Source organism: Quercus lobata, chromosome 10 (assembly GCF_001633185.2).
Source record: "Quercus lobata isolate SW786 chromosome 10, ValleyOak3.0 Primary Assembly, whole genome shotgun sequence".
Lineage (NCBI taxonomy): Eukaryota > Viridiplantae > Streptophyta > Magnoliopsida > Fagales > Fagaceae > Quercus > Quercus lobata.
The window spans coordinates 54,981,380-55,005,922 of NC_044913.1; the positions used below are offsets into that span (position 1 = coordinate 54,981,380).

Below are 24,543 nucleotides of genomic sequence, written 5' to 3' on the forward strand. Positions count from 1 at the left end.
TGAGAGCACTAGCAATAGTGGTGTTAAATAGTTATATAGTTATTTTTAGCACCACTAAAACTCAAAATGTACCCTGCAATAGTGGAGCTAAATCAATATTTTTTGGCTCCACAACTACAGTGCACAACTATTTTTGGCTGTGCATGGTAGCTGAAAGGTAAATTTTTATTTTTTATTTTTTTTTATTTTGTATTCACGCTACTTTTCTTATTTGTTCACACTACTTTTCCTCTCTCCTTGTCTCTGCGTTCACACTACTTTTCATCTCTCCATGTCTTTGTGCAATGATTTATATGGGTGGATGTGGTTGTGTTTTGGTGGATGAATGAAATATTATTTTATTGTAGTGTTTATATTATTTTATTGTGTTAAAACCTAAAATAAAACCAAAATTGTTGGATGTGAGAAGGTAAAATAGATAAAGTGACTTTTTATGGTGCTAAAAATCTAAAAATTTGGCTTCACTGTTGTGGATGCTGCCATTGGTTCTACCTCACATGGTACAAAACAAAAGAAAAAGGAAGTGCATGAAATTATTTTGCTATTGTATATACACATACACATCACCTGAGGTTGAAAACTTGAATATATAATTTCATTTTACTTCCACTGATTCGCCAATCATCTCAAAGAAAAAGAAAACATTGGATAATCGTGCAAAAGTTTCATTTTCACTAATCATATGTATCCCAACCCTATTTAACCACTAACAATTTATCTATAACTATAATGTCCTTTTCACTCTTTCCTATGAATATCCACAATGTCCAAACGAAGTTCCCTAGTCTCTACCCATAAAAGATAATTAAAAAAAAAAAAAACTCGTTTTTAATCATTGTAATAAACTACACAATATATATATATATATATATATATATATATCTTAAGTTACACATTTGGTTTTATTCTTTTTACCTTGACTATTTGGTTTTTTTTTTTTTTCTAATAATATATATTTTTTCATTAAAAAAAAATCTACTAAGAACATTAAAGTAAATTTTAGACAATTTACATTTTTCTTTTCAACCAAACAAAGAGTTTTTCATCACTTTACTTTTCCACCTTTTGAACCAAACAATATATGGGAAAATTAAAAAAAAAAAATTTATCCATTCATCATTTTTTATCCTCTTACTTTTACATCCTCTAGCCAAATGAACTATAGCTGATGTTTCAAACCTAGAATACGTTCATGACTTTCTCCTCACTACCAAGCTTGCAGCCACCAAAGGAGAAACTGAAGAAGAAGAGAAGTTAAGGAGATTTTGGAAACAAAGATCCATGTCAATCAAGTAAGTTCTCTTCTTCCATCATCCTCTATTTGTACCGATTCCAAATATTAGAGTTTTCTTCTTTTATTTGTTGGTGTATCAACCCATTTGGTCCAACCAATTTTCCATCTTCCATTTACCTTGTCTTAATCCAACTCCTTCTCTCTCTCTCTCTTCTTGTGTGTGTGTGTGTGTGTGTGTGGTGAAAAGGGAGAATTTATTTAATATTTAAAAGTAAAGTACATAAAGTAGGTCTGTTAGACACTTGTTGGTGTATGTTTACAGAAGTGAGCCATAGTGGCTTGAATAAATTTTCTAATTGCAAAATCAGTAATAGAATCAAAATTTGAGAAATATATAATTTAAGGTAAAATACAAAAAAATTGTTTTTCCTCCTTAAACTTTAAGAAATTTATTTTTTCTTTTGTAAACTATTGAAAAGTTTGTTTTTGGTTTCTATATGTAAGGACGCGATTCGTGGCGGACCGTAACAGTGTCGGGTTCGCACGTAAAAAAGGCCCCTAACAATATCATTTGTAGAGCGTGGGTTTGGAAGGCTAGGCCTTGATCGACAGGCGGTGGGTTTTCGCGGTGTTCGTACGAGTTTAAGTTTTCCTTCACCCCTGGAGTCTTTCTCCTGGAGGTGGGCTGGGAGGCTCTGGTTTTTGGCCATTTTTCCCAACCCCCTCTATAGATTACTTACTCTTCCTTTTATACTAGCTCGCGTCCACTGTCCTTCGTCCACGCGTAGGGTTAAACTTTCTAAGATTGATACTTGTCCCATCAGTCCATACTCAAAGTCGTTAGGGATGGTTGTAAAAGCTAAAGAATGCGGCTCTTGTCAGGTTCAGAGCATTAAATGGCAGTAACAGCAGCTTTCCCTTGATATTTTAGATCTTTCTTCCAAGTTTCAGTCCTATACCGTCTTTACCCTTATTTCTTTTTGGGGGGACTTTGGGTCTGCCGAGGACTGAGCTGTCCTCGGCGGTATCCAAAGGCTATTTTGTCGAGCTTGGGCCATAGCCCTCCTCGGCTTGGGCCTCTGGATTCTCCCCGGGTAGATGGGCCTGGCCCATAGATCATTTGGGCCCCACACTATACTATTGAAAATATTTTACTAATATCTTCAAAATTTAAAAAAAAGAAAAAAAATTATCATTAAACTATTGAAAGAAGTTTTTTTCATCTATATTTTTATCTCTTAAAAAACTCTTTAAATTAGAAAAAAAAAACTATTTACAAAATTTTATGATGAATAAAAAGAATTTTTTCAAATTTAGGGATAAAAAATAAATTTTTAATAAAATTTTAAAACCAAAATAATATTTTACTCTATAATTAAAGGATAGTAATTGGTTATGATGATGATGATGTGTCTCATTTTAATTATTTAGCACCATGTCATTGGACCAGCTGGCATATTGCAGGGATTGCATATGACCTAGACCTAATTGCAGGTGATAGGCTTCCACTGACTTGGGTCGAACCTGAATCCGAACCCGGCCAAACCGACCAATTGTCCAGGTCTTTAAACACTTTTTATTTTTATTTTTTGGTTTTTCATGTATTAACTTAAGCCCCTCCCCCCCTCTCCTCCTCTGCTCTCATTTGTTTCCTACACTCCGCGCGCCGCAGTCTCTCCTTCATTCGGAAAATCACCAACACCACCACCCACAGCCACCGCTCTACACATTACCAATCTCCTTTCATCCTTTGCTTCCGACGAACTCTGTTATTTCAAAACATAAAACTCTCTCTCACTCTCTGCGCCACCTTTCACTTCAGGTAATACCTTTCGTCTATTCAGATTGCCTTGTTTTTAATAACCCCTTTAAGCTATGTAAATAAATGGAACTACGAATTTATGATATAGGGGTTTTGTTAATTTTATTTTATTAATTTTTCTTCTTTGAATCTTTGTAGCCATGGGTAAGAGAGGAAAGGTCATAAACCCTAAGAGGTTTTCACGCAACCGTGGTGTTGCCTCCGATGACATGGACGATGAAATTGATGCCTGTAAGCAAAGCTCATTCTCTGTTTCTTTTTTTTTTTTTTTCCAATTCTTTGTGTAATTATTAAACAAAGACTTGAACTTGGAGATGGAATTTGAGAATCTGTATTCATTGTTTTTTGTGCTGCTGCTCACAATTTGGATGTTGTGGAATCGATGATTCGCTTATTTTTATTTTTGCATTGGTAGTATTCTTAGTTGAGAACGAGAGAAAAAAGTTGATGGGTTTTGAATAATTTTTGCAGTTAGCATTTTATTTTTATTTTTGGCTTAAACACACTGTGAAGCTTAGTTCACGAGCAATATTAGTATCTGAAGTTTAAAGTGATTGCATTGAGTCCCTGGCCAAACTAAAAATGATACACCATCACTTCATAGGAACTAAAATCAATTAAGTTATGTCTTTTTAAGGACTAGAAGCGATCAATCTATGTTTTCAATGACTAAAATTATGTTTTTTAGGGACTAAAAGCCATTGGTTTAAGTTTGATATGGACTAAAATTGATCACTTTTAACTTTTTAGGAATTAAAAGCCATTACTTTTAGTTTGTTGGGGACTAAAAGCGATCACTTTCAGTTTTTTGGGGACTAAATGTGATCTCTTTAAAATTCAAGGACTAAAATTGCTCATGGGTTAAAGTTTAGAGACAAACAATGTATTTTGGCCTATATTTTTTCAATGTGACTGAGAGGATTTTAGTACACTGAGCTTGATGCTCTTTTTTTTTTTTTTTTTTTTTTTTTTTTTTTTTTTTAAATTTTATTTTTAAACTCTCTGATATATTGTTTTTCTGTTGCTTACTGTTTCAATGTTGTGGAGTCAGTGACAAACTTATTTTGTGTTTGTACTTTTTTTTTAGTTTTTGGGAAAAATTGATGGGTTTTCTAATGTTTATTTGTGTTTGTAGTTCATAAGCAGAGGGATATTATCCCGCTGGATGCGAACGGTGATATTGTGGACTCAGATGATGAGATACCTGTCTTTGATCTCAAGGTTTTTTCCTCTTTTATATCAAGTTGTAATAGTTGCTTTGAAATTTTAAAATAGATTCTTCCAGTTGAGAGTAATGTAGGATTTACTTTAGTTCTTTTTTTCTTTTCCAATTAAATTTTATTACTTATATATATATATATATATATATATATAACCAAAAAAAAAAAAAAACTTTAGTTGAATAAAAATCCTTGTCATGTGTGAATTTTACATTTTGTTTAGTTTTATGAAAGCTTATAACTGTTTTAAACATTTAAAAGATCTTGGAAAAGAATGCTAAAAAGAATTGTGAACTTTAAGAGAGCCTATATATTGTCAAAACTATACAAATCTCTTCTATATAATTTTACCTATCAAAAAAAAAAAAAAAAAAAAAAACTTTATAGATCTCTTCTGCTTAACTGAAACAAACGTGTTAAGGCAGAATTCTTATTTTGTAAGTTTGTTTGATTGAGCATAAGCATGTAGCAAGCAGTGTAATTTTTGTTTGTATCTTTGTTCTTTCCCACTTGGCAATCCTAATGTTGCTTACAGGGTATGAATGATGACGAGGATGAAGATGATGAAACTGGAGATATTGCAAAAAGTAAGGAAATTGGTTTGCAATTTCTTGCATTGCATTTAATCAGTTTTGTTCTTTGAAAGTATATCTCAAGCTGTTTGTTATGTTTTTTGTTTACTTTTTCTGATAAAAAACAACTGCATAACTGCATAACTACATCTACATAAATAGAGATGCTCTAATTGAGAAAATGTGAAGTTGAATTAGAGGAAATTCTTTTTTTTTTACACACTCTACTCGATTGGAGTGTGGTTTTTTGTCATTTTTCTTGTTCTTCCCTTCCTGCTTTACTTGATCGTTGTAATCTTGGTTATTGATTTATGCCCCCATAGTACATTCCCAATGTACTCGGGTTGGCTGTTTTTCTTTTTTTAATAAAATTTTCGTTACTTATCAAAAAAAAAAAAAAGAATTAGAGGAAATTCTTGCTTTAACACCCCCCTCCAAAAAGAAAAAAAAAAGAAAAAAGAATCACACATACATTTGTAAAAGATTTCATTAGCTAAATAAAATACCATTATTCCGTACAAGAGCCTGTAATATTGATGTAGATGTATATAATAAATATTAAACAAAAGTTTGATTGCTTCAAACTGCAAAACACAAATTAGTAATAAAAGAACGAGCATCGTAGTAAATCAATGCTATTGCAAACCAACCCAACTCTCTATGTCATTGTGTTTCATGCATATTCCTATAACTTTTTTTTTTTTTTGGGACAAGTAAATTAATTCATTAAAAAAAAGTAATGATACATCTTACACATGCATATTCTGCAATTTTACACCTGCACCAGGGTTACATATCTCCGAAGTGTAATTTAGGGTGTTTTCAAGTTGGCTAATTGGTATTTGGCTATTTTGGAATTATTATGGGGCTAAGTGACCTTAGGTAGCACTAGGTTCATCTCTTAGTATTCCCTTGGCTGAAATGATAGAATGAACTCCGATGAGAATCTCTCTTTTTTTGGGGGGGAGAGGGGGAGGGGGGATGGGTTCTAAATTGTTCTCTACATATTTTCTTACATAAAAAATTCTCAATTGTTATTCCCTTTGGTTCTTACAACAATTGGAGTAACGTTTTGTATGATTAATTATGCATATTGTCTGTAGTGGCTAGGACACAGAAATATTTACGGGAAAAATTTGGTGGAGTCGAAGATGCTATGCTTGAAGATGATGAAGAAGATGAGGAAGAGCAAGAGTCTCTATGGGGTGGAAAAAAGAAGGAATATTATCATGGTGATAATGCTGATTACGAGGTGATGATTTGAATATTATTTGCTATTTGTCCAATCATGCTCCACACCCCTTCTCACTTTTTCCCCTTTGTATTTAATATATATATTTCAGCAACAATCACTTACTGCCTCTATGGAAACTATCTTGTTCACAAACTAATTTCTTAATGCAATCATGTGTATATAATTGAGGTCTTTGTAGTTGCTCTAACCTTTTGCTTCTGATGAAGGCACAATCAAGTGATGATGACGGACCTTTGAAGGAGGAGGAAGTGGTTAAGAAACTACAGATGCAAAAAGCAGAATCTTATACAATTGAAGACTTTGGCCTTGATGTAATTGAAGATTGTAGTGATCTGAGTGATAGGGAATTAACTCTAGAGGTGAGGGTTCAATATTCTCTCCTTGTTAATGAAAAAAGGAAGTAAAGAGATAAGTAAGTTAATCCTTTGGTATTTATTTTCAAGCATGGGTTATCCTCTTGTGTTTTTTTGATAAGTAAATTTTAGTGATAGAAAACTAATACCCAAGAATACAAGAAGTATACAAAGGGAGCAATATAATCAATCTAACAGATTACAATGATCAACAAAATCATATAATGAACATAAAGAAGGAGAACCCACAGCTAACATCCACTCAAACAACATTTAAAGAAAAACAGCTTAATATTCAGTGTCCTCAAGCAACTGAGCATTCTGCTTCCACTGAAATCACCACTTCAAGCAATGAGGAATGCTTCTCCAAATAACAGTATCCCGATGTCTACGAAAATGACCTTGTTAAGAGGCTATCAAATCCACGGACTTTGGCATCACCCAAGAAACTCCATGAACCTGGATACCATACATGATGCACCACAATTCAGAAGCTATAGGACAATGAAGCATTAAGTGATCCACAGATTGTTCACTCCCTTTGCATGTATAACACCAATATGTTACCAGTGTACATGTCTTATCCATATATTATTGTCTGTTACTTTTAAAGGGGTGTATGGACTATTAATTCTTTTGAATGACACATAGCCCAATATTGCTGCTTGTACAGGAAATGTCAGCCAAAAGAAAAGGCAGAAAAAAATATCCAGTGATAAAAGAAGCCTTTGATGACACAGGAGCAGCTTATGAGGAGGTTAAGAAAGATTTGAGTGCTCTATCAAAGGAGGAACAAATGGATGTTTTATATAGGTAAGGTTTTTCAATTTTATTTGTATGGTTCTTATATTTTCTGCACTTGTTTTGTAGCTTCATAAGTAATAGCCATTCCAGAGCTCAAACAGATGGTGGTGTTAGAAATGTAATGAGATTATGATCAGAGATGAAATCTAGTATGGGGTGCTTTCACTTAGAAATTTATTTTGTTGAGCTAGTCTAGCTATCTTAGAGAAAGCCAAAGATTGAGTAAGAATTTGTAGAAATCTGATGAAGGAGGGAACTGATACAAGATGCACAATAGATTCATTGTGTCTTTCAACATGATGGAGTAACCAGATTGGCCTATCCATTCTTCTTACTTCAAATTAAAAACATAGGACATGCCACAGGAATATTTGCAGATGGGTCTGCAGTATTATTTTGCTTCCTTCAACTAGGGAGGTTACCCTTTTCTTATGCTTTCACAGCTCCAAATTTTGTGGAAAAATTATGCTTGCAATTATATTATCTATAGAAAAAATCTTGTTTCAACTATATGAAGAAATTGAATCTATTTTTGAGGGGTAGGGAAGGGGAGGGATTTTCTAAGAATGAAAATAAGGGTGTCTAGGGGATTTATTAGCGGGCCTTGTACTTGCAATGAAGTTTTTAAAAGGCGATTTGAAATGCCATTGGATTATTGCAATTGTTGCTTGATGTCAAGTGGGCAGCCATTATTCACTATATGTAAGTGAAAATGAAGGTGTTGAGATAGTTGGGTTGACAATTGTAAACACATTGCACTTTTGCTATCAATAAAACTTTTATTACCTATTAAAAAAAAAAAAAAAAAGAGACAGTTAAGTTGACAATTTCTTTAGAGTAATGGATTTTTGTAGCTTGGATAAGTGGAAGTACATGGAAAGATAAGATTCAAAATGAGGAAATTCCCTTTAAAGATAGGGTTGGCCCATATTTTTGAAAAGGTGAGGGAGGTTTTCTTGAGATGGTTTGGTCATTCAAAAGACAGCAAGAAATGCACCGGTGAGAAAGAATAAGTTGATTCAAGTTAAGGGAACAAAAAAGGTAGAGGAAGACAAAAAATAATGCCGATAAAAGTAGTAAAAAAGGACATGTAAAAAAAAAAGGTGTTCCATCCACTTTCTACACGTATAAGTGAAGTTCCACATTGAATAAGAAAGTCAAGATGGAGTGATTAACACAAGCTTAAGTCTTTTGGGATAAGTGGTGTCCTTATATGTTATATTAACTATTCAGTTGGTGGCTTCCTAAGGCGTTATCTCCCCAAGGCATTATCTCCCCAACAATGTGTTATCATATTACATTTGGCTTTAGTTCTGTGAACTCATCTGGTGCTGCCAAATCTAAAGATGTTTAGTATTTGTGGTGGTTTATTAAGAGATCTTCCGCCTGCATCCTCTTCTTTCAGACTGTTTCTATTGAGCTCCTCATCATGCCCCTGCTCCATGTTGTTTGCAATTTTGAGCCTTTTAACTGTTAATTGGATGCATGTATAATGTGGTTGTTTTGCTACGAAGGCATTGAATTTCTTACATAGGTTGTTGTATATATCAAATACATGCTTGACTGTGATAATTGTAGATTTTCTATTATTTAGATCTTGATCCACTTATTGCTGCTTAAATATGCTCATAAGCTATCTTGTTGAGTTTTATTTTTTGTGGGGAGGCCTCTAATCACTGCTTCTTGCTATAAATGTCTGTCTCTCTCTTTTTTTTATTTTTAATTTTATTTATTTATTTATTTATTTTTTATCATTAGCAGTGATAAATTTTGCTTCTGCATGCTTTGTTAATAATGTTTTTATCCCACAGTTCTGCTCCAGAATTAGTTGGCTTGCTGTCAGAGCTGAATGATGCAATTGAACAGCTTGAAAAAAAAGTGGATCCACTTCTAAGCATGGTATTATATTTTCTTCTTTGATTAGTTTATTGTAAGTGGTATAAAGTGCATCGCTTCATTAAGGATGATTTAGATGGAGTCTACCTAGAAATGGATTGATTTATCTCTGAATTTTTCCTTTTTGAGGGGCTTATATTATGTTTTGTTCTATGTTTATCTGTGGTATCTGCAGGGGGTTGGTAATGGGTTTCTATTTGATATGTGATGTTCCTTGAATTTTTTTTAGCTTTCAAAAGATTTTAAAATGTTTGAATGTTTAAATGCCCGTAGATCTGACTCATTACGTTGTCCCAACCGGGTTCATATATTTGTGGTTCCTACTCTTCACCCTGTACATCCTGCCAGTCCTCACACCAATTTTCATTTGCAGTTTCTCTTTCTCCCTCCCCCCCCCCTCTCTCTCTCTCTCTCACACACACACACACACACACACACACACAAAAGGTCATAACATGTAAAGATGCTTTTGATTGGTTTCTTAGCATTCAGCATTGTAAATGCTTTGATGTTGTAAGGTTAAAAAGGAGGAAATCATGATGGAAGGAGGAGTGCGTTATTTGGAGATGAAGCAGCTTCTTTTGCTCTTGTATTGCCAAGCTATAACTTTCTATCTCCTTCTCAAGTCTGAAGGGCAGCCCATTCGTGATCATCCTGTGCTAGCTCGCCTTGTAGAGATCAAGAGCTTATTGGATAAGGTCTTCTCTGCTCCATCAAAATGCTAAATTAACGTTATTATTTTTTAATAAGTAGGTAGTTATTTTCTATACAATAAGTGTTGTGGTCCTAAAACAATTATTTGCTTGTATTAGTATGTTAAAAAAGTTGGTACTTAGTACTTACATAATGTGTACGCAATGTGGCTTATGTTTCTCTATTGATGGTACATTAATATTTTTATACATGTTTTGTATTTCTGCCTCTCTTTCAGGAATTGGGTTCCCCTCTCAAATTAGTTGAATTGGTGCACTGTGACTATTATTGTCTGTTTTACCATGTTTAGAATAATAGTCGATCCTTTGGAAGTTACCTTCATAACTTAGTCCTTGAGTGATCTATGTAATTTCTGAAACCTGGAGTGTAGGAGCTGGATCACCTCCTTTGCTGGGAGAGCTAATACTTGTTGGGCCAGAGAATGCCTTAAGAACCCAGCAGCCCACTTAAAATGGTTTTAGTAAGAGGAGGGGTAACATGTCTTTGTCCTGGGGTTCACTTCATTCATTATAACTAAGAAGTGTAAGTTTCTGATGGACTGGCACTCTGATAGGTCAACTGCTATCAGTGCTGCTAGAAAGATCCAAATGATAATGCACTATCTAAAACTATTTCATCTTTGAAAAAAATTGAAATAAGTGTCCAGGTATAATGGAATATTTAAAATATTTTTCTAATCTTTCATTGTTAGGATATATTGCAATGCTATATAGATGGGCGTTGCTTCTTAAACTTACATATAGATATGTATCTTAAATTTCTATGCTTTAATTGCTACGTTACGCGCGCGCGCACGCACACACATATATGTATATGTATTTTTTTTTTTCCAGATGAGGACAATTGCTGAATGGTGGCCTTTGTCTCTAAGTATGCCTATCTATTGCTTTTGATGAAAACTGCATATAATAAAAAAAAAAAAAAGTGATGCCAACATAGCTGCAATAGATGGTTGTACAAGTTAAAACTAAGTACTTTCATATCTGATATGGTATGCACCATATATTTTTGGTAAATTTTAAAAAGATGTGGATAGGATCTAAGCTTATTATTAAAAATTGGTCTGGTCTAGTTGGTTAACAACTGTGAAAAGATGAATTACTTTTCTATGTATTACATTTATCAAATTGCTTTATATGTGACAATGTTTAACCTCTGTGATCATATGAGTACCTGTGTTCTACCCATATTTTTCTTCTCATTTTGTGCTCAAAGATGATTATAGCAGTTCTGTCATTGAGGTATACTGGTTTGTTATTTCAGATGCGGATTGGTTTCCCTGACAACTTGCTTCTTTTTAATGTTTGCTCCACTAACAGACAAAACAACTTGATGGGAATCTTCCATCTGAACTTGAGGAGTTCCTGAACAACAATCAAGGGGTTGAAATGGTAGCAAAGTTGGGTAGAGAGAATACTACATTGTCAAGTGATTCTGTAACAAAAGATCAGGGGCCCTATCCTTCAGCTGAAACGCAAGAAACAACAGTGGTAGGTCTTTTTGCTACAAAACATGCTTGTTTTTACTTCTTTAACTTAGTAATACATGCTTTGTTTTCGAGTGATTCTCTTTTTAGTTCATGTCTTAGTTTTCTTTTAATACTGCAGCCTCATGACACAGCTGAGTTGGAAAACTTGGAACCTTTGAAAAATCGTGAGAACAAAGCAGGAAAACGCAAACGCCAGGTGAATTATTCTTGATGGAGATGTGATCACAAATTTGAGATTATAAGTTTGATGCTTTTCATGTTTCTTTTCTGATATCAATCAATTTTGTTATGTTTAATTTTTATTTTTCTATTTTAACTCAATTCAACACAACTAAGATAAATCCTAACTATTTCGAGTCTGCTACATGGTTCTTTTATGCTACTTGGCCTTATCTAGGACATGTCCCCATATATCTTTTCTTTTAACATAAATATTTGTTGCTGCAATTTGGCTAATGTGCAACTGTTAAAATATGACAGAGTGATCAAGTTGGTGTACAAAGCATGGAAATGTTAAAAGTAAGAGCTGCCCTCGAAGAAAGATTGAAACAAGAGGGTATCCTTAGTTCCAGAGCTTCAAAGTCTGATAAAGCCCAAAAACGTCTGAAGCCAGTTAATGGGTACTGTTTCTGCCTAAGCTCTCTAGTGTTGGCTTCTTTCTGAAATTTTGAGTACTAATTCATTGAAGCTGGAATGGAACAGACGACTTGTGACGTATGATGATTTCGATGATGATGCTATAGACGTGGGGGCTACTAGATTCAGTAATGGTCATGCAAGTTCATTGAGCACAAGTAAACTTTCCCAAATTGTTTCTGCCAAAACGAATAAGCCCAAGGTATAAAACTTGATTGGACCTCCTCTTTGTATGTGTGAGTTTATATGGACATTAATTTCATCAATCAATAGTAGCCTGCATATGAAAGAAAACCATCACATATATATAGTTGATCTCTTTCATACACCAGCTGGGTACTAAAGGCTACTCAAAGCTTTCTTTCTTTTTCTTTTTTTTTTTTTTCTTTTTTTTTCTTTTTCTTTTTTTTAAATTTTAATTTAATATAATATTTTGAACACGAGCATCATTGTTTGGTCGCCCATGTTGGGTATCCCCAAAAAAAGAGATCGATACCGACATTTCATGGAGCCTTTCAATAGTTGCATGAGGTTGGGTGTAGAGTGCCCTGCATGTCAAAACATATATTTTTGCTTAAGGATTTTTGTTTTGATGGGAAAAAATAATTAATCTTTTTAATACAACAGCTGGTTTTTATTTTATTTTTATAAATTTAATATAATATTTTGAACATGAGCATCAATGTTTGGTTGTCCATGTTGGGTATCCCCCAAAAAAGAAGATTGATACTGACATTTCATGGGTCCTTTTCAACTGTTGCATGAGGTTGGGGGTAGAGTGCCGTGCATGTCTAATAATACATTTTTGCTTCTTAAGGGTTTTATGTTTTGATGGGAAAAAATAATTAATTTGGTGCATGTTGCAACAATTATTTTCCATTCTTAAGTTTTAAGGCTTCTCAACAGTACCTTAACTTTTAAGTTTTGCCATTGGTTACAAATAACCGCATTTAAAATTTTCTTCCCCCATTTTAAAGCAGGAATGTATATTGTAATTTGGAAACCACTGCTTTGCCATAAATGTTCTACTCAAATAAGATATGACTCTTTTTGCCTAATATCTCAAATGACTCAACCATCAGTCAAGTCATTTATGCCTTACTGGCTGTAAATGAATTGAGCTATTTATGACTATTAACAAGCTGAGCTCAAACATTATAACGTGTTTGTGAACAACCTTGTGGGGATGAGGCTCGACATAAGTATGTATAATATTATATGTTTGTAAGTGTAAATGCACAAAAATATACTTATATAGGCTTCAGATTGGATTGTGTAAGTTTGTAAATAAGTTCATATGATATCAAATTATTATTTATATTTCTTGATAATATAAAAAATTCATTTTATAATAAACTTATATATAATTTTAATAATACAGTATTGGTGAATCTAACTTTTGTAAGTTCATAAACAAAAAAAATCTATCTATCTAATTAATTCAAATAATATAATTTCATCTATAATTAAGTTATTATTTATTTATTTATTTATTTATTTATTTATTTATTTTCTAATTTTTTGGTGAAGGAATAAAATATTTTAGTCATAGGAAAAAAAGTAAGTTAATCATGTAAGCTCGTGAACAAGGTCAAGTTTGTTCAACAACAAAATGAATTAAGCTCCAACATTTAATCTAGTTTGGTAATGATTTCGAGCTCGAATTGTGTACGAAATACAATTAAATTTACAATCCTGGATTTTCATCATGTTGCTTGGCTTGGTTCATTCATAGCCCTTCATATTGCAACCCAACAACTTTATTGTATTTTACTCTCTATCTACTATAGTAGCGTCCTACATTTTTGTGTGGATGATTCAATAGTTGATTTATGTATGTGATTCTGGTTCTATCAAATTTTAGGTTGTAATATGATGGAGAAACATTTGAATGTGTTGTGTGAATAATAGATTCTTCTTTCTGATGAAATATTCCAATAGCTAGGAAAAAGAAAAAATTCTCAACTTAGGGAAGCCATACTGCTAGTTGATTTTCTTGAGAAGTTTAAGTTTCTCTATTTAAATAACATTTGTATTCAATCTATATGGAAGGTGGTTTCTGGTGATGATGATTTACCCAAAAGGGATGATATTGGAGAAAGGCGGAGGAAGCATGAGCTCCGAGTGTTGGCTGGAGCTGGAATCAAATCTGAGGATGATGTTGGGGAGGATGATGTTGTGGATGAAGTTGACAATTTTGAGGTCGATGGGGATGCTGACATGGGGGATGGTGATACAGGAGATTCAGAAGATGAATATTACAAACAAGCTGAACAACGACGAGCTGCAAAACTTGCCGCCAAAGCTGAGATGTATTCAAGGTGTGTTTCTGCACTGTGATTAGATGATATACTTTTTGCTACCTCCTAATAGTTATAGTCAGGTTTCTGCTTTCCCTCAATGGGTTTGTACTTAGTATTACATCTATGAATAAGAAGAATAACTTTTGTTCAAATCCCTTTGTGCTGTATTATACAGTTAAAGTTTACTCGCACGTGCTATAGATTTTTCTGTCCATATGTTTGTGTGCATGTTTGATTATTAATATTATTATTTTTTATTTGTCTTGCAATTTTTATGGTTTATGAGTGCAAGTCAAATCTTTAATTGCTGTTGCTACACAGTTAGATTTTCTGTGGTTTTGGTAGTCTTGTATTCTGAAAACATTTCTGCTTCTGCAGGACCTCAGCGGTAGTCCCATCTTCTCCTGAACCCATTGATGGAAAACGCTATATCACTTACGAGGTGAACACACCCCCATTTTCACCGGCATGTTAGATCTTGACCGTAATCTTTGTCTCCAAACTCTCATTATATATTCTGTCAAACTTGCTGCAGATGGAGAAGAACAGAGGGCTGACTCGGAACCGCAAGAATCAAACCAAAAATCCTAGGAAGAAGTACAAGGTATTATGACAGACTGCTTGAATGTAACAAATCACTTTATTCCTGTATTTTGTAACTAATCTCTCTCTTTTGTAAAATATGCAGGAACAACACAAGAAAAAAGTGAATCGTCGGAAAGGGCAGGTGCAGGAGATCAAGAAACCTATTGGTCCTTATGGTGGAGAAGCCTCTGGAATTAATGTAGCAACCAGCCGGAGTGTTAGATTCAAGAACTAAATACTGTTTTTTTGTTTCAATTTTTCTACTTTGTCAGTTGCATAGCGCTAGTTGGATCATGTATCATGTTTGTGTCTGTCTCCAATCCAAATTTTGATATCTCATCTATACACATATATTTAAAATATAATATTTCAAGAGGAAATGGGCAAGGCTTCAAATAATTAACTTATCTACTGGTTTTTTTTTATTTATTTTATAATTATTATTTTTAACCATAAGAAATGGGATCTCGCACAATGGCACTTTCTCTTTTCACAAGATTTGGTGGAGGGTGAGGTTAGGATGAAAAGGGGGGTTAGAGGTATGTTTAGGCTAGGTTTGTGATTTTGGAGGTAGGCCTCTAGTAGATATCGATATGACTGTAAATGAGCCAAGCTTAGGATTAAAATATCATGATTGATTTATTTAATTCTATTTGAAAATAATTGGGTTTTTTTTATTATAGGAAAATAGAGAATTGGCTGCTCATTTTTTTTAATAAAAGAAAATTTAATGATTAGTTAATTAATTTACAGCTCATGAAGTGTTTTTCAGATATGATTTTCTCAATTAAAGCTAACAATCCTGCACTAGAATTTTGCCCGAGAGCAAGGCTACTTGATTTCAATTTGCAAAGCCACTATAACATTTCTTGTGTTCCTTCAACAGTATTACCAGGAGGTGCTGAATTTGCATTTCTGAATTATGCAGTTCGATTGATTCAAAATAATCTCGATCTATCAAAAACTTAGTTGTTCAATCAATCGACTTGCTATCAAACAACTAAAGCTTGAACTTGTTATGCAGAAACCTGAGTAGCAGTCTTGAATTTAAAGATAAACTTTCTAAGACAAATTACAAGATACTTTTGCTCACGATCTATCAACCTAAACTCTAGACTCAACATATGTCAAAACTAAATTATAACATTCAAGAGGAAATGCCCAGGGCTTCAAATAATCATGTAATTACTATCATTTTGGTGTTGTCAATGGCTGAAATGCATTGGTGGTAATCTTAAGTATTAAATTATCGTGATTAGTTCATTTAATTTTATTCGAGTTAAGTTGGACCTAATCACGAAATTAGTTACTTATTCAAGTTTGATGACTAGTGCTGATACAAAAAGTACTTGTCTTTCAATTTATTGGAAATTGATATTTTAGCATTTATTGGATATTTGAGGATGTAAATGATTGAAATCCTAATTTTAATTTTAATTTAAGTTTGATTTATATTTTCCATTTCGTAATTTAATGTTTCATATCAAGGATAGGAATCCTAATGTGAAATCAAAGATGAAAAAACAAAGAATTGTTTATATTTTTATACACAATAACTTTCCTGTGCATTGCATGAGTTAGCGACTAGTTTAATATAATATTTTGAGCATGAGCATCATTGTTTGGTCGCCCATGTTGGGTATCCCCAAAAAAGGAGATTGATACCAACATTTCATGGATCCTTTCAACTGTTGCATGAAGTTGGGTGTAGAGTGCCCTGCATGTCAAAACATATATTTTTGCTTAAGGATTTTTGTTTTGATGGGAAAAAATAATTAATCTTTTTAATACAACAGCTGGTTTTTATTTTATTTTTAATTTTTTTTTTTATAAATTTAATATAATTTTTTGAACATGAGCATCAATGTTTGGTTGTCCATGTTGGGTATCCCCCAAAAAAGAAGATTGATACTGACATTTCATGGGTCCTTTTCAACTGGTGCATGAGGTTGGGGGTAGAGTGCCGTGCATGTCTAATAATACATTTTTGCTTCTTAAGGGTTTATGTTTTGATAGGAAAAAATAATTAAGTTGGTGCATGTTGCAACAATTATTTTCCATTCTTAAGTCTTAAGGCTTCTCAATAGTACCTTAACTTTTAAGTTTTGCCATTGGTTACTGTACGACACCGAGATCCCAAGACCCATATGGGCCCTGGGCTCAGGCCCAATGGAGCGGCCCCATCACCCTAAATCCTTCTTGAAACTGCCTCCATAAAGAACGAGTTTTGGGCCTCGGATCCCGAGCTGCACTCGGCACAGAACCTCCCGAACAATCATATAAACCCTGTCCGGGCAAGTCATGGGATGCTCGGGGAACGCCATTACCGAGCAGATCCACCTGAACTAGAACCAAGTTCCAAGGCCATAAATTGTTACATCCCACTCTCACCTAAACACCCACTTAAAACAGATAATATTGGACCTTCAATTGCACTTGCGATGGCAGTAATCATGATCTCCCCACTAACCTAAGCTATAAATAGCAGAAGTTGGGGAGGATGAAAGGGTTCAGAAAAAAGGAGTGAAAACAGTCATTTAGAGAAGGGAGGAACTTTACTTTGAGTCTTTGTGCCGAGAACGACCCAGAGTAGGAAATCTTGAAGTCCACCTTACAAATAAATTGTGAGCCCAAGGGAGGTTGAGCCCAACAATCTCGTTTTAGGTTTCTACAATTGGCGCCCACCGTGGGGCTCTCCTACAAAGCTGTGGTTCGATTGAGACCCAAATAAGAGAGATGTCTAAACGACATTCGGGAGGGCGTGTTGAGAGCGGTTCCATGGGATCTTCTCGGGGGTCCACATGGCGGGAAAGAAGACAGAAAAGGCGCGATGATAGGGTGCGCCTGCGAGAAGAGGAAGAGTCTGGCTTGGGAGAAGGGTCGGATCAGACTCGCCGAACGGTGTCGGGTGTCTCGGAACACAGGCAGTATGATGACAGAGACCGAGAGCTGGAGCGGTTGCGCAGACTGGTGATGGATCTAGAGCTGGAAGCAAGGGGTCGGCGCCAAGAAAGGGACCGCCACCACCGGCAAAGGAGAAATGATAGCATGAGAGATCGGCGCGAAGAGAGCTTTAGCCAATCCAATACACGACGATTCCAAAACCGATCACCCTCTCAAGAATCACACTGGCGTAGGAATCACTCACATTCCCAAGAGACACGTCACTGCCGGAACCGTTCGCGTTCGCATGAATACGAGGACCGAGGGTCTGATTCGCTAGAGGAACGGCGACCCCACAGTGCAGCCATGGACGCCATGAGCTGAGCCTTACGAAGGGCTGCTCGGTCACCATTCTCAGACGAAATTGAACGGGCCCCTATGCCGAGTAGATTTACAAGACCGTTGTTCAATTCCTATGACGGGAAGACGGACCCTGTGGAGCATGTTAGTCATTATATTCACATGATGTCCTTGCATGCACACAATGATGCCTTGATGTGTAAGGTATTCCCCTCCAGTCTCGGTTCCACGGCCCTGAGATGGTTCAATGGGTTACGAAAAGGCTCCATTCGTAGCTTTGCCGAGCTGATTCAAGAATTCGGCAGTAGATTCGTGACATGCAGCCGAGTGCCACAGCCGGTAGATGCGCTACTTTCCATAAAGATGAGGGTCGGTGAAACCCTTCGGAGTTACGCTAGCCGGTACTGGGAACTCTACAACGAGATCGGTGGAGGAAATGAGAAGATAGCGGCAAGCACCTTCAGGATGGGGCTCCCCGAAGATTCTGAATTACGGGAATCATTGACGAAAAGACCTCCCGAGGATATGAGGCAGCTTATGAGGCGCATTGAGGAGAATAAACGCCTAGAAGATGATCGGCTACAAAATAAGGGGAAAGCCTTACTACTCGGGAGATCTCGGCAGGGCTTTATCCTAACAAGACCGAAAAAAGATTTCAGGATGCAAGAACCAGAGGCGCAACTTGAGGGAGTTAATGTGGCGTTTAAAGAACCTGTGCACAAAATTCTAGATCTGATTAAGAACGAATCATTCTTCAAGTGGCCGAACAAAATGGGGGGTGACCCATATCGGAGGAACCAAAACTTGTATTGCACATACCATAGGGACAAAGGGCACACCACCGAGCAGTGTCGGGTACTGAAAGATCATCTCGGGCAGTTAGCAAAAGCGGGGTATCTGAAAGAGTTTGTAGTGGACTCCGTTGACCAAAATTCCGGCTAGGGAGTTTAGCAGAGAAGGAATCCTCTCCCACCACCGCTGGGAGTGATCGAAGTCATCCACGCTGCCCCGAGAGGTACGGCAGCAGCTAAAGGGGTACTGACAGTGGCTTGCACAGAAGGAGAATCACCCGAGAAGAAGATGAAAGTTGGTCGGCTAACCATCTCTTTAGGTGAAGAAGACTTACAGGGGACGATCCAACCTCATGATGATGCGTTGGTAGTAACATCTCGGATAAGCGGGTTCTTGGTAAAAAGAGTGATGATAGACCAAGGAAGCGGAGCCGACGTGATGTACTTGGACTTGTTCGAAGGGCTCGGATTGAAGAGTCAGGATTTGGCGAAGTATGACACGCCATTGGTCTCGTTTAACGGAAGGGTCGTAGTTCCCGAAGGGCAAATTTCTCTCTCGGTGGACATGGAGGGCAAGGAGGTAATAGTGGCCTTCATATTAGTCCGGTCATTCTCACCGTACACTGCAATCCTGGGAAGGTCGTGGATCCAGGCAATGAAGGCCGTTCCGTCCACCCTGCACGTGAAAGTGAAATTTCCCACCGAGTATGGAGTCGCCGTGGTGCAAGGAAACCAACAAGTGGCTAGGCATTGTCTAGTCGTCGCGGTCAAATGGAAGAACGAACAACTCGGACAAGCGGAAGAGACCGAAAAAGAGCCTTTATAGCAATCACAGAAGCCCCGAGGGGAAACGGGGGTGGACGTTGCTGAGGATGTTTTGAAGGTCAGAATTTTTCCAAACGAAGACAGGTTTTTCCAAATAGGCACGAGCATGAACAACTAAGAAAAGGCAGAAATGTTGTTGTTTCTTTTACAGAACGTGGATGTTTTTGCTTGGAGTCCGTACGAAGTGCCCAGCGTAGACCCCGAATTCATTGTCCATAAGCTTAATGTGGACCCATCATTCCCCCCGAAAAAGCAGAAACCGAGGAGATCATCGAAGGAGCATGCTGATGCGGTGAACTTGGAAGTCCAGAGGCTGAAGGAAGCAGGGACGATAACGGAAATATTCTTCCCAAGGTGGTTGGCGAATACTGTGGTGGTGAAGAAAAAGAATGGTAAATGGAGAGTTTGTGTGGATTTCACAGACTTGAATAGGGCATGCCCCAAGGATCCGTTCCCAATGCCCAAGATTGATCAACTAGTAGACGCAACGTATGGGCACCCAAGGATGAGCTTCTTGGATGCTTTCCAGGGGTACCACCAGATTGCCTTGGCTCCCGAGGACCGAGAAAAGACAGCATTTATTTCCCCGAGTGCTAACTATCACTATGAAGTCATGCCGTTTGGGTTGAAGAACGCCGGTGTCATATACCAATGGATGATGACGAGGATGTTCCGAGAGAAAATTGGGTGCACGGGGAAGTATACATTGACGACATGGTGGTAAAGAGCAAAAGGGAGTCACAACACACAGAAGACCTCCGGGGAGTATTTGAGATACTCCGGAAGCACAAGCTGCGCTTGAACGCCGAGAAGTATACTTTCGGTGTGGAGGCTGGAAAGTTCTTGGGTTATCTGATTTCTACTCGGGGGATAAAAGCCAATCCCGACCAGATAAACGCCGTGACCGCCGAGCAATCCGAAGGAAGTACAGGTGCTAACCGGGATGTTAGCCGCTCTAAACCGATTCATCTCCAAATTTGTGGATCGCTGCAGACCGTTTTATCAGCTTCTGAAGAAGTGGAAGGAGTTTCATTGGGACGAGGAATGCGACAAGGCCTTTCGAGAACTGAAGGAGTACTTGGCAAAAGCACCCATGTTAATAGCCCCGGAGTCCGGGGAGGATTTGTTTATGTACCTCTCAGTGTTTGACCATGTCGTGAGTGCTGTGTTACTAAGGGACCAAGGAGTACAGCAGCCTGTGTATTACATAAGCAAAACCTTAGTAGATGCCGAGATGAGATACCTGCCCCTTGAGAAGCTAGTTTTGGCACTAGTGCACGCCACGAGGAAGTTGCCACATTACTTTCAGGCTCATACGGTATTCATCCTCATCGAGTATCTCCTGCAGTCGTTGCTAAAGAGATCGGACTTCACGGGCCGAATAGCCAAATGGGGAACTCGTTTGGGTTCGTTCGACATAAGGTACCGACCGCGAAACTCGGTAAAGGGACAGGTTCTGGCTGACTTCATTGCAGAATTCACCCCCAAGAGCGACGGGAAGATAATATGTAATGCGGAGTGCCGTCCGTGGAAAGTGTTTGTAGACGGCGCTTCGAATGCTATGGGGGCCGGAGCTGGTATTGTCATAATCACCTCGGAGGGCATACGATTAGAACACTCCTTCAGATTAGGATTCAAAGCCTTAAACAACGAAGCCGAGTACGAGGCCTTCCTGGCCGGGTTGAGGGCCGTATTGTGTTTAGGCGCGAAAGATGTTGAAACTTATTCGGACTCTCGGCTGGTGGTTTATCAAATATTGGGAAGCTTCGAAGCTCGGGACTCTCGGATGAAAGCCTATCTGAGTGCAGCCAAGCAGAGCATTGGACGGTTCAGGACAATGAAGGTAGCCCAAGTAGGTCGGGCACAGAACAGACATGCCGACTCGCTTGCCACGTTGGCTTCATCCTCAACCGAGAACATACCTCGGTTGGTCAAGATAGAGCTTATAAGGGAGTCAAGCATCGAGGTGAAAAGTGATGACAACCTGACTAGGGTTGAAGTTGCCATGATGTCGATGGCAAATCCGTGTTGGATGAACCCGATCATAGACTTCATAGCCGAGGATAAAGTTTCGGATGATGAAAAGGAGGCCAAAAAGATTCATCGGGTGGCTTCCCGGTACTGGTTGTTGGCAGATCGCAAGTTGTACCGGAGGTCTTTCGCAGGCCCTTACCTTTTATGTCTACATCCTGAGAAAGTGAACGAACTTTTGACCGAGCTTCATGAGGGAGTATGTGGTGGCCATGTCGGAGGACGGTCTCTAGCGCATAGAGCCATGACCTAGGGGTTTTGGTGGCCACAGATGCCGAAGGATGTCGCGTAATACGTCAGGAGGTGTGAACAATGCCAAAAGCATGCCCCTCTGATCCACCAGCCGGCAGGACGTCTAAACCCCATCAGCAGCCCATGGCCATTCGCACAATGGGGGCTAGACATCCTCGGCCCGTTTCCCCGAGCAACAGGTAACCGCCGTTTTGTATTAGTGGCTGTGGATTACTTCACGAAATGGGCGGAAGCCGAGGCCTTGGCCAACATTCGGGATATCGACGTGAAAAAGTTTGTGTGGAAAAACATAGTCATAAGGTTTGGGGTACCGAACTCACTAGTATCAGATAACGGGCTACAGTTCGATAGCAAAGCTTTCCGAGCCTTCTGCAGCGATCTCGGTATTAAGAACAAGTACTCAACCCCGGCATACCCTCAAAGCAACGGCCAAGCTGAGGCAGTAAACAAGACGATTTTGAACGGGTTGAAGAGGAGGTTGGACGGGGCAAAGGGAAGATGGGTTGAAGAGCTGCCTAACGTTTTATGGGCTTACCGTATGACTCCCAGAAGATCCACGGGTGAGACCCCTTTCTCTTTGACATATGGGGCGGAGGTCGTAATACCAACCGAGGTGAGCTTGTGCAGTGCACGGGTTGTAGGATTTGACCTTGCCCAGAACGCCGACCTGATGATGGAGCGCTTGGACTGGTTAGAAGAATGCCGAGAGGCCGTAACCATACGGCTCGCGGAGTACCGACAGAAACTGTCCCAGAGATATAACCAAAATGTAAAGGGGAGGGAATTCAGTGCTGGGGAACTGGTTCTAAGGAGGGTTATGGGAAACATGCAAGATGTAGCTGCCGGGAAGCTTGCTCAAACATGGGAAGGGCCGTACAGGATTATCGCCATCGCTGGCGTAGGGGCTTACTACCTGGAAGATCTTGACGAGAGGGCGCTCCCCCGGCCATGGAATGCTCACAATTTAAAGAAGTTCTACCTGTGACCATCCATGTAGTAAATGTAAGTCAAAACTTTGTACTTCGCCAAAGTCAGGATAATGATGAAGTTACTTGTCTAAGCTATTTTCGATCCCGTCATTGCACATTAAGAGAATTGCATGTTTTGTACAAAAAAAATTCTAAGGAAAGAAGCCTCGTCCTCGGTTCGATCAAAATCATCGACCAGGCTGAAACCTTATCGTTATAAAAAATTCTAAGGACAGAAGCCTCGTCCTCGGTTCGATCAAAATCACTGACCAGGCTGAAACCTTATCGTTACAAAGAATTTCTAAGGACAGAAGCCTCGTCCTCGGTTCGATCAAAATCACCGACCAGGCTGAAACCTTAACGTTACAAAAAATTCTAAGGACAGAAGCCTCGTCCTCAGTTCGATCAAAATCATCGAGCAGGCGGAAACCTTATTGTTACAAAAAAATTTTAAGGACAGAAGCCTCGTCCTCGGTTCGATCAAAATCACCGAGCAGACGGAAACCTTATCGTTACAAAAAAATTTTAAGGACAGAACCCTCGTCCTCGGTTCAATCAAAATCACCGAGTAGGCGGAAATCTTATCGTTACAAATTTTTTTTTTTAAGGATAGAAGCCTCGTCCTCGGTTCGATCAAAATCACCGACCAGGCTGAAACCTTATCATTACAAAAAAATTTCTAAGGACAGAAACCTTGTCCTCGGTTCGATCAAACCGCCAAGCATGTAGAAACCTTAACCCCTTTACAAACACTAATTGCAAATTCATTCTCAGATTATCCAAAGCACCGCGCAACAGGCTTTGGACGGCTCTCGGCCGGACTTACTACAGTATAAGAAACCGCAAACATAATCTAAGCAAACACACAAATAAATGGAGAATCATTCAACGAGTTGAAAGCAAAGTCAAAAAGCAGAATTAATATCTCATCAAAACTCGGCAATTGTTTTCGGGTCGTCCCTGTGAAATAAGCAAATTGTTCGTTCACCACAACCCGGTGATGTAGGCAAATATACCATTGAAAAAATAACTTAAAAATGCTATAAAGATAAGTGAAAGCACAAAAAAAACTAGACTGCAGATAATCAGCTGGAGGGCCGGTTGGGATCTGTCACTTCTTACTGGACGGTCAAGAGGTAATGCAGGTCTTCACTAAGAAGGTCCTGAACAGTTGGAATGCTGGTGGCCTCCATCTCATTTGGCTCGGCATGAGCATCGATTTGTTCAACCAGCTCCCTCATGCTCGCCGTCTCTTCCTCCTCAGCGGCAGCCGGTGGATCTTGCACGGTAGTGACGGGGCTCGGGAAAGGAATTTGGCCGGGGTCTCTTCAAGGGGAATCCTTGGGAACTCCCAGAGCTTGAAGAGCGACAAACCACCCGGCCTCAAAACCCAGTTTTCGAGCCTGGGCCACTACCAGTTCTGCAAACTGCTCGGCATCAGCGAATCCCTCGTTGTACCACTTCTGCTCGCAAGCCTTCAAGGCTGCCCTTAGGTCGTTTAGCTCCTCGACTTGAGAGGTGTTGAGGCTAATGGCTTCAGCTAGCTTCAT

The 24,543-nt window shown here is 38.2% G+C and overlaps 3 protein-coding genes across 3 annotated transcripts; all 3 read left to right on the forward strand.

Annotated features, from left to right (window-relative positions):
• Nucleotides 1-2,853: 2,853 nt before the first annotated feature.
• Nucleotides 2,854-15,263, forward strand: LOC115962633 (something about silencing protein 10-like). Its single transcript, XM_031081517.1, has 17 exons — nucleotides 2,854-3,056; nucleotides 3,195-3,287; nucleotides 4,192-4,277; nucleotides 4,812-4,863; nucleotides 5,952-6,100; nucleotides 6,310-6,462; nucleotides 7,130-7,269; nucleotides 9,072-9,159; nucleotides 9,675-9,854; nucleotides 11,190-11,360; nucleotides 11,478-11,555; nucleotides 11,840-11,979; nucleotides 12,062-12,197; nucleotides 14,048-14,316; nucleotides 14,677-14,740; nucleotides 14,834-14,902; nucleotides 14,987-15,263. The coding sequence occupies exons 2-17, from the start codon at nucleotides 3,197-3,199 to the stop codon at nucleotides 15,116-15,118; spliced, it is 1,998 nt and encodes a 665-aa protein (XP_030937377.1). The 5' UTR covers nucleotides 2,854-3,056; nucleotides 3,195-3,196; the 3' UTR covers nucleotides 15,119-15,263.
• A 3,943-nt stretch (nucleotides 15,264-19,206) lies between these two features.
• LOC115965003 lies at nucleotides 19,207-19,743 on the forward strand. The gene has a single exon (XM_031084217.1). The coding sequence runs from the start codon at nucleotides 19,207-19,209 to the stop codon at nucleotides 19,741-19,743; it is 537 nt and encodes a 178-aa protein (XP_030940077.1).
• A 650-nt stretch (nucleotides 19,744-20,393) lies between these two features.
• LOC115965004 lies at nucleotides 20,394-23,010 on the forward strand. Its single transcript, XM_031084218.1, has 3 exons — nucleotides 20,394-20,687; nucleotides 20,749-21,972; nucleotides 22,117-23,010. Exons 1-3 carry the CDS (start codon nucleotides 20,394-20,396, stop codon nucleotides 23,008-23,010), a joined length of 2,412 nt encoding a protein of 803 aa, XP_030940078.1.
• Nucleotides 23,011-24,543: the final 1,533 nt, after the last annotated feature.

Bases quoted from the DNA above. Each gene is read 5' to 3' on its own strand.
- LOC115965004 (XM_031084218.1), top strand. From the start codon at position 20,394: ATGGATGATGACGAGGATGTTCCGAGAGAAAATTGGGTGCACGGGGAA. The intron at 20,688-20,748 runs GTTAGCCGCTCT...CCGTTTTATCAG, and splicing joins GTACAGGTGCTAACCGGGAT to CTTCTGAAGAAGTGGAAGGA. The intron at 21,973-22,116 runs GTATGTGGTGGC...CTGATCCACCAG, and splicing joins TGACCGAGCTTCATGAGGGA to CCGGCAGGACGTCTAAACCC.
- LOC115965003 (XM_031084217.1), top strand. From the start codon at position 19,207: ATGAAAGTTGGTCGGCTAACCATCTCTTTAGGTGAAGAAGACTTACAG.
- LOC115962633 (XM_031081517.1), top strand. From the start codon at position 3,197: ATGGGTAAGAGAGGAAAGGTCATAAACCCTAAGAGGTTTTCACGCAAC. The intron at 4,864-5,951 runs GTAAGGAAATTG...TATTGTCTGTAG, and splicing joins AACTGGAGATATTGCAAAAA to TGGCTAGGACACAGAAATAT. The intron at 9,160-9,674 runs GTATTATATTTT...TGATGTTGTAAG, and splicing joins TGGATCCACTTCTAAGCATG to GTTAAAAAGGAGGAAATCAT.